General features: G+C 42.3%; 1 protein-coding gene across 7 annotated transcripts in view; it reads left to right on the forward strand.

The window, feature by feature from the left end:
• B4GALT4 (beta-1,4-galactosyltransferase 4) overlaps window positions 1-5342 on the forward strand; it is a 28453-nt gene extending 23111 nt beyond the window's left edge. For 4 of the 7 annotated variants that reach the window (XM_058731316.1, XM_058731317.1, XM_058731318.1 and 1 more), the window contains 3 exons: window positions 1006-1110; window positions 3968-4066; window positions 4365-5342. In XM_058731316.1, coding sequence (XP_058587299.1) covers window positions 1006-1110; window positions 3968-4066; window positions 4365-4497 — 337 coding nt within the window. In that variant the 3' untranslated portion in view covers window positions 4498-5342. Of the gene's footprint in view, window positions 1-1005; window positions 1111-3527; window positions 4067-4364 lie in introns of those variants that run through there. The other 3 variants (XM_058731322.1, XM_058731320.1, XM_058731321.1) reach the window with 3 other exon arrangements.
• The last annotated feature ends 3937 nt before the right edge of the window (window positions 5343-9279 follow it).

A 9279-nucleotide genomic window follows, 5' to 3' on the forward strand; every position in this document is an offset into this window, starting at 1 on the left:
TGGGTTAGGGGCAGAGAGAGAGGGAGACAGAAGCAGAAGCAGGCTCCAGGCTCTGAGCTGTCAGCCCAGAGCCCAACATGGGGCTCGAACTCCTGAGCTGTGAGATCATGACCTGAGCCGAAGTCGGATGCTCAACCGACTGAGCCACCCAGGTGCCCCTCTGAAGGAGATTTCTTAGCTGGGGTTCTGAAGTAATAGATGTGTGACTGCCAGAACTGCCCCAGTGCTTTAGTGTGAAGGAGCCAGGGCTCCATGTTGGTCTTGCTCCCATGTCTCGGCTGAGAGTCTCTGGAATGTTTCTGGCAGGAGAGAATGGATTTCCCTCACCACAGGCTCCATAGGAATGGTCATAGTGATGGGCATCAGTACTTTAAGGCCCGGCCCATTGGCAGCCTGTGTGGCTGTGGCTTATGAAGTAAACACAGGGCACCTGATAGATTTCTGGGCAAGAGTAGCAAGGACTAGAGGTAAACAGTATCCCTCATGTTCCCCAAATCATTTCACTGTCCAGATGGGATGACTAATAGAATCTTGCATGTATTATGTGACTTCACTATCTTCTTGATCCTCCTCAGCTTCAAGGCAGGGGGGAGACCCCAGTTTTGCTTTCATTTGAGAAGAACATCATGGTCTCCAGAGTTGTTCTTGACTAATAACTATGAATAAACCAATGACTTGAACATAAAAGTTTCCTGAGGTGTTTTAGAAAATGACAAACTATAAATTGACACCTCCCCTTTGTACCCCAATAATAAAGGTTAAATGTGATTCTTTTATAGACTTGCTGCCTGAGGCCGGATGTTAAAAGATTGCTTTTTTTTAATATCCTAATTTTAATATTCTAATATCCTAATAATCAAGCTCTGTGTGACTGTGTGTGTGTGTGTGTTTGTGTGTGTGTGTGTGCATATATGTAAATTTTTGCAAATGATTCTTCTTAAGTATCTAGTGGTAGATGAAGTGGGATAGACTTTTTTTAAAAAAACACTTCTATTATTCTTCTAGGGTTGAGCTTCATAGAATGAAAATAATCCGGCCAATGCCTAATGTGGGTAAATATACAATGATCTTCCACACTAGAGACAGAGGCAATGAGGTGAATATAGAACGGTAAGTCCTGGATTCATATGGCTGGCAGGCTACCTGCTTAGTTTCTTCTGTCAGTGAGGTCTGCTGAATTCAATCAGATGAGCCAGTTTCTTTTGTTCAAAGCTTTTTATTAAGGCAGTTTTCAAACAGACACAAAAGTAGAGGGAGTGGTATATGGAACCCTCATGTGCCCCATTCCTAGCTGCGACAGTTACCAACTCACATCCTCTCTCCCTTCTCCTGCTTTTTCTTCCTCCCTCGCTAGATTATTTATAAGCAAATCTGATATCACAGCATATCCTGTGTAAATACTTCAGTATGTATCCTTAAGTATAAGAAGTCTTAAAGAAACCAGTATACCTAAAATGAAACCAGTATACCTCAAATGAAATTAACGGTACTTCCTTAATATCATCAAATATCCACTTAGTGTTTGGATTTCCTTGATCGTCTCATGATTTTTTTTCCCTTAACCGTTGGTTTATTCACATCAGAATCTAGACACAATCCACACATTGCATTTGGATGATCTCTCTGAAATCTCTCAGTCTGTAGATTACCTCTCTACTACCTTCTGCCTGCTGCATTTTATTTGTTGAACAAATCGGGTCATTTGTCTCCTGCAATTTTATACCTTGGGGATTTGGTGACTTGCATCCTGGTGGTATAACTTCATATGTGCCTCTGACCTCTATATTCCCTTGTAAGCTGGGAGTTAGATCTGGAGGCTTGAACAGAGTGCAGTACTGTTCAGGGTTAGAACACTTCATCAATGATGTCACATCTCTCTTCTTGTATCACAACTGGAAGATATGATGGCTTGTTGGTTCTTTGTGATATTAAGATTGATCTGTGGATTTAGGTGCTACCAGTCCCATCCAGGTTCCCCATCAGTCTTTCACCTGATGATTTTATCAGCCATCGGTGCTCATTGAATATATTTATTATTCCATTGGGAATCATAAAATTCTGATATTCTATCATGCCTTCTGCATTTATTAGATTTTTCTGCAAAGAAGGCCTTGCCTTCATCTGTTTGAGTATGCCAAGGTATGGTTCTTATAGAAAAGGCAGATAAAGGGAAAGAATCAGGGCTGATTTTTCAAAATGATGACTTGATGTTCCCTAGCATCCTTCAGGATGTAGTTAATATTCTTTTCAATGCTCAGTTTATCTCATTGTTGGCAAGTGGAATCTTCTTCAGGCTGACTCCTGAGTCCTTTGACATAGCTACACTAGTTTTGAGAGCTCCCTTACCTGTGCTCCTATGTGATGAGCTGTTCTAGGCTTACCATATACTTTTCTTGCCCCAGGAATTAGACTTTTCACCCGGGAACCTGACAGATAAGTCAGTTCTTTATGGGACTGTAGCTGAAGAATCTACAGTTCTTTGTTCTGATATTTTCTTCTACATTTTAAAACAATATTAGGGGTGACTGGGTGGCTTAGTCAGTTAAGCGTCTGACTGCAGCTCAGGTCATGATCTCATGGTTTGTGGGTTCAAGCCCCGTGTCGGGCTCTGTGCTGACAGCTCAGAGCCTGGAGCCTGCTTCGGATTCTGTGTCGTCCTCTCTCTCTGTCCATCCCTCGCTTACACTCAGTCTCTGTCTCAAAAATAAACAATAAACATTAAAAAAACAGTATTAAAATATTATAGGGCTTTGTTAGAGCTTATACTTTAAAACAATATTAAAAGGCTTTTAATGGAACTTGGGTGTATTATGCTAAGTGAAATAAGTCAGAGAAAGACAAATATGATTTCATTCATATATGGAATTTAAGATACAAAACAGATGAACATAAGGGGAGCAAAAATAATATGAAAACAGAGAGAGACAAACCATAAGAGACTCTTAAAAACAGAGAACAAGCTGAGGTTGTTGGCAGGGCGTTGGGTGGGGGGTGGGCTAAATGGGTGGTGGGCATTAAGGAGGGCACTTGTTAGGATGAGCACTGGGTGTTGTATGTAAGTGATGAATCACTAAATTCTCCTGGAATCATTATTACACTATATGTTAACTGCCTTGGATTTAAATTAAAAAAAAATAAAAATTAAAAAAAAAAAGGCTTTTAGCCCATGTGTTAGAATCTGCAACTTTAACAAAACAGCTACTTCTGTTTTCCATGCGTCTTTCTAGTCTTTGTCCATAGAGGTGCATTTTTCTCTTTAAATTAAGAAAAAATTAATTATGGAATAGATGCAAAATAATACTTACAAATTGTCTGAAAAGTGTGAAGATTCTTGGTACCATGAACAGTGGTAGTGCCCACCACCCAAATTATATTTGTTACCTGTGACCCACCCCCCCCCCATACCCATTTCCTTCCCCCAACCCAAGAGATCACGCTTTCCTGAATTTTTGTGATTATTACTTGTGATAATGATCGTTATTTCTGCTGTTTCTTTGTTGTTGTTGTCGTTGTTGTTGTTTTTCCAGAGGTGTGTATCCCTGTAAAAAAGATTGTTTAGTTTTATATGTTTTTCAACTTCATACAAGTGAAATCATACTGTATTATTTTTCTCTGACCTTACTTAGCTCATTGTGTTTCTGATCTCTGTCCACATTGATACTGTCACCAAAACGTTTTGCTCTTCACCCCAAATTCCTAGAGACCAATTCAGCTCACCACCTGCTCCACTCCCCACATCCCCGGGCTCCTGCCATGCAATTGCTGCTGCTTCTTGAAGCGCATCCTGCTGCTTTGCATGTCTCTGCATCTTGCATGGGATGATGACCCTGCCTGGTTGTCCTTTCCTGCACCTTTCTCCTAAGCCTCAGTCATGTCTACTTTCTCCGCGCCCCCTCCCCAGACTCCTTCACGAAGTCAGGTTCTGCTTCATTCATCCTCTTCTACATATATCCTGATTTTGTTTGAGACTCTTAGGAGAGGTGTGTACCCTCCTGCCTACAGACAGCACTATGGGAGGATTCATAGATACCCTGAAGCTTAGCCAAGGACCTGTTAGCAATGGATGGTGCGTATTGCATTGTGTCCGTGTTACTTGTGCGTCCTTCTGTCCTGTAGACTGGGTGCATTGACTCTTCCCATCATGGGCCCCTAGGGTCTTAACATGAGGTCTGACACGTGAACACATGGCTATCATTGGTGTCCTGTTACTTTAGATGGGGAAAATTAACTTTTTGCAGCAGGAAATCCAGATGGTACGATAATTGACAAAGATGTTTTTGTCAAATTTGGGGGCAGGGCAAAAAGCAATGGAAATATATGTTAAATTCTTGCATTACCATTTACACTGTTCTTTTTATCTTTAGGATGAAGCTCTTACATCAGGTGTCACAAGTCTGGAGAACAGATGGGTTGACTAGTTGTATTTATAAATTACTCTCTGTGGATTATAATCCTTTATATACCAACATCACGGTGGATTTCTGGTCTGGTGCATGACGTGACCTTGGATCTTCTGGTGACATTCGGAAGAACTGAATATTTTATTGCAGTAATTTTGGACTAGACACATTCGGAAGAACTGAATATTTCATTGCAATAATTTTGGGCTAGAGACCAATAATTTTTGGACTAGTAGCACACATTAAGAACTTGTTGCAGCTAATTATTGAGCTGAACTTTTTCTTTTTGTATTTTCTTAGCAGAGCTCCAAGTAATATGGGATGTAAAACAATTGGAAGAAGACAGCTTTCTTGGTTGTTTTCCCCCTGAGGGTTAAATCTTGTAATACAGATACTTGAAGGACTGAGTATAAAAGGACTATTCAAAGAATACCATGAAGCCTAGCTACTTGAGAACTTGGATTGAAGGATATTTAAGTTTGGGCTAAGAAAGCCCACAGGAAATAGGATTGCTGAATGTCTCAGAGAACCGGAATTGTTCTCGTCTGTGGTAGAAAGGTACGAAGAAGTCTACCTGTTATTCATTTATCCTGCACGCTCCTCTGAAGAGCTGGGCCCCAGGTGGGAAGAAGGCCTCAGAAGAGAGGAGAGAGGTGAAGAATCAAGATGCGGTGAACTTGAGGATGAATGGCTGGGAGGAGGACAGTGATGGAGAAGCAGCCACAGTTGTGCCGGTCACTGCTGCTGCTCCCTGTCCTGGGGGTCACCTGCCCAGACATGTCTTCCCAGGAATAGCCCAGCAGGGAACACATTATCTACTAGTTTTTAAAGTATTTTTGTAAAAATGATTTTGTACGTGTAGGCTATGAATTAGCTGTTTACAAATTACGTATTAACTCATAATAGATCGAAAGTACCTCTGTAGTAAAATATGGAAAAGCTTTTGGTGCCTAGTCTTGGTTTGTCACTGTTGTTTGAGACCTGTAGATGTGTTTATTTCAGTATCCATAATCCTCAGCAGTTTACAAGCAAATGAGACTGAGTCCCCTTACTCCCTTTCTTTTTTTTTTGTATCCTTCTGTTCCTTCTTCCTGTTTTTCCCCTTTGTCAACTGGCGGCAGGCCCATGGCAGCTGCCTCTGCATCTCCTCTCCTGGGCCTATCATGCCTTTGTTCTCTTCATCCTCTTGTGCCTGCTCCTTCCCCACCATCAGCACTGGGTGCGGCAGGACTGGCCTCTGGGGCGCACCTGGTTGGTTATAGGATAGGAGGGGTGGAGGCCAGGGCTTGGGAAGCCTTTGATAAGGAAGGTGGAGCTGGGGCACTGACTTGGGCAGCAGCAGTGATTTGGGAGAGAAGCCACCAATACCACTGAGCTTCCTGGGGTTGGGGGGCAGGGATGTGCAAGGATTATCTAAGGAAGGTAATAGGAAATGGATTCTGGGTCAGAACAGAAATAATATTTTGTTTGCATGAGTGAATGGGCACATAAATAAGGTAGATGTGGATGTTCTTAAGCAAGCATTAATGCAACCGTGCCCCAGGGTCTCTCCATCCATCCTTATTATATGACACTTTAATCGTTAAACTTTAACATGAACGAGTGCTAGCCAGTAAGTGTAAATAATGTCCTTCCCAAACAGGGAGAGGGAGGGAATAGGAGGGTTTGGGGCTCCCAAGAAAGGCAGCAGTCACCTCCCAAGTGGGGAATGAGAATTTGAAAGGAAGATACATTTTATAGATAGGACAGGTTTACCTAGGGCTGGCCTGCTTTACGTCTAACTTAGTAGGGACAAGTAAAAGCTGTGTTTTTTCTCCATTTAGCAAAGAAAATAATGGTGGTTTTCATGTTCCTATTCTCTCTCTTTTCCGCAGAATCTTTAGCATGCTGCCCCACATTCTCTTAATTATAATCATATGCAGACTGCCCTGTTGTAATTGCCAAAAGCCCATGCCAGGGATCCCCACTTTGGAGGCTGTGGGTCCCAGGTCATGGTTGGGAGGGTAAAGAAAGAGAATAATATGTGCAAGGAATTTGAGGATCCGTATTTGAGAATTCAGTTTTTTATTAAATAGCAACAGAATATAGCCACTACAATGTGGAAATTCTGTGTTTTCAATGACGAGTAAGCATCTGCATTTTTTTTTTAATGTTAGAAACCACTGTACTATGCCTATTACTCTTCAGATCATTCTTGCAACCAATATAATGCACCAGTCATTGAAATGACTCATTGTGAAACCTCTCAAGGTGGAACAGAATTTTTTAAGACCTCGGGGCATCTGACTGGCTCAGTTGGTTAAGTGTCGGACTCTGGCTCAGGTCACGATCTCAGTTTGAGCCCTGCATTGAGCTCTGCACTGACTGTGCCCTGACAGTGCAGAGCCTGCTTCAGATTCTCCAGCTCCCTCTCTCTCTGCTCCTCTCTCTCTCTCTCTCTCTCTCTCTCTCTCTCTCTCAAAAATAAACATTAAAAAAAAAAAGACCTCTATTTCTCTACCATGCCACTTCACCTGCACTGGGGTGTGACACCTGCCTGCTCATGGCTGCCATCCACCTCCTTCTCTCCACAGTTGGGCAGAGGAGTTCAGCCTCAAAGGAACCAAGTTTCCCCAATACCTGCCCTGTATGTTCTCATTGTCAACTGCAACAAAGAGGCCAAGGTTTTTGAGCTTTGTAGATCTGCCTACCGTAATTGCTAAGGATTAGGAGTGCAGTCTATTTGGACATCACAAATACTTGGAAGAGTGTGCTCCTTTAAAAGTTTGGGTTGGTTTTTTTCTCACTTCCACTTCCACTCAGTTTTACGATTCTTTATGCTCTTGTGATGTTTTTACGCACACTTTATTGATCCTGTTGACTCTTGAGACAAATAGGGTAGATGAGGAAGTAGAGGTTCTGAACAGGTGGGGGACTTGCCAGAAATGGCACAGCTAGTAAATGGCAGAGTCAGGGCACACACTCAGGTGTCCTGACTTCAAGACCACATTGCCTTCATCTTGGCTTCTCTCATTTTTTAATTTTTGGAGGGGGGCTGGCTTCTCTCATTTTCTTTTCCTTTTTTTAATAGACTGGGCACAAGTGAGCAAGAGCAGAGAGAGAATCCCATGGGGGGCAGAGAGAGAGAGAGAGACAAGTGGGGCTCACCAGAAGCAGGGCTCGAGCTCACGAACTGTGAGATCATGACCTGAGCCGAAGTCAGATGCTTAGCTGCCTGAGCCACCCAGGTACCCAGCTTCTCTCATTTTCAAAGGTAGTTTTCCTGTGTATATATCTCTGTCCTATTTCCCAGAGAAGTTTGGTATCTTCTGTGATCTAAAAAGTATGTTTCATTCTCATCTGGTCTCTGAACTTTTTCCTGACTCCCTCCCTGGTTTTTCTGCCCTTAGCCCCCTCACTTCCACTCAAACCCCAATTGGACAGGTTTGTTGAGGGGTCCCAGATGCTCTGTGGATGGACTCTCAGGAGAAATGAAGATATTTTCTGCTAGACTCAAAACCTCTACTTTCTCCAATTTTTGGATATACACAGTTCTTAAAAGCTATTAACGTGTCCTACAAGATAGAACATATTCAGGTATATTTCATAAGTACTTTTTTGCCAATCACATTCCAAATTTTAAATGTATTCCTTAGTACCTTATTTAAGCTATTGCCACCGTCACTGGTTTTAAGTACACTGAAGACCATCTTATACCTGCTAAGAGGCCCTCAGAGGTCTGAAAGGTGTTCACAGAGGACTGGCTGAGAGGGTCTCACTCTCAGGGAGCTTGACTGTACCAGCAAAGGGTCCGTTGTTCCATTGATGACTGTTGAAAACTCAAAATCAAACCTCGTGTGTGTGTGTAATTTTGGTCCTTGGAAGAGAGGTTGGTGAAGGGTGGGTCATAATAATAATTGAATGCTTGCTCTGTATTGGCCAAGTTACCTGTGTGATTTTATTTATTTTATTTAATTTTATCTTGCCAGTAGCCCTGTAGGTATGTATGTACTGCAAAGAAAAAAACAGATTCAAGTTAAGTAGCTTAACCGAGGTTGGTAGGAGGAGGAGATAAGTCACTTGAATCCATTCTTCTTGACCTCTGTATCTTATGTTCCCCCACCCTGAATATCACATTGTCAGGAGATTATGAAATTTCTCTGTGATGGCAGCAAGAGCAGAGATCTCATCTGTAGCTAGGGTTCTAGAGATAACATACAGTCCATGAGATGTATCCATTAAAATGCCTTATCTGGACTACCCCAGTACATTCTTCCACCATAGAGTAGGAATTTTGCTAAAAAGCTATTACTCATTGCTATTGTTTCAGGGCCAGTAAATTTGGACTGCGTATTTGATTATCAAGCTTATCATAATAAATTGAAGCAACATGACATTAGTTGGCATGTTCCCAGGGATTATGGGCCAAGCAGAGTACTTCAGACCAGATTTATGGTATAACTTCCTATTGGCATCTCTTACAGCCTGTTACCATTCTAACGCACTTGACATATTTTAGTCCTCTCAGTCTCCTTTGGGGAGAGACCTGTTTTCCTGAAACAGGTTCCAAGAGGCTGAGTAAATTGCCAAAGTCATGCAGAGCTGGGATTTGGAGCCAGATATTTGACTCCAGAGTTTGTGTTCTTAACCACTTCATGGTAACAAACCAACAAATATGCCAAGAAAGGAAAGAGAGATGGACAGTTGTTTGGAATGGCTACGCCCTTCAGAGACCCCCAGGAACACTTTTGCAGTAAATAAGTTGGGATTATGACTCCCAGTGAGGGAGAACACGCCATAAGGAATCATGAGGTGTCTTAGAAAAAGGGAGTTTTGGGGCGCCTGGGTGGCTCAGTCGGATAAGCGTCCGACTTCAGCTCAGGTCACGATCTCGCGGTCC

This window comes from Neofelis nebulosa, chromosome 5, assembly GCF_028018385.1.
Source record: "Neofelis nebulosa isolate mNeoNeb1 chromosome 5, mNeoNeb1.pri, whole genome shotgun sequence".
Lineage (NCBI taxonomy): Eukaryota > Metazoa > Chordata > Mammalia > Carnivora > Felidae > Neofelis > Neofelis nebulosa.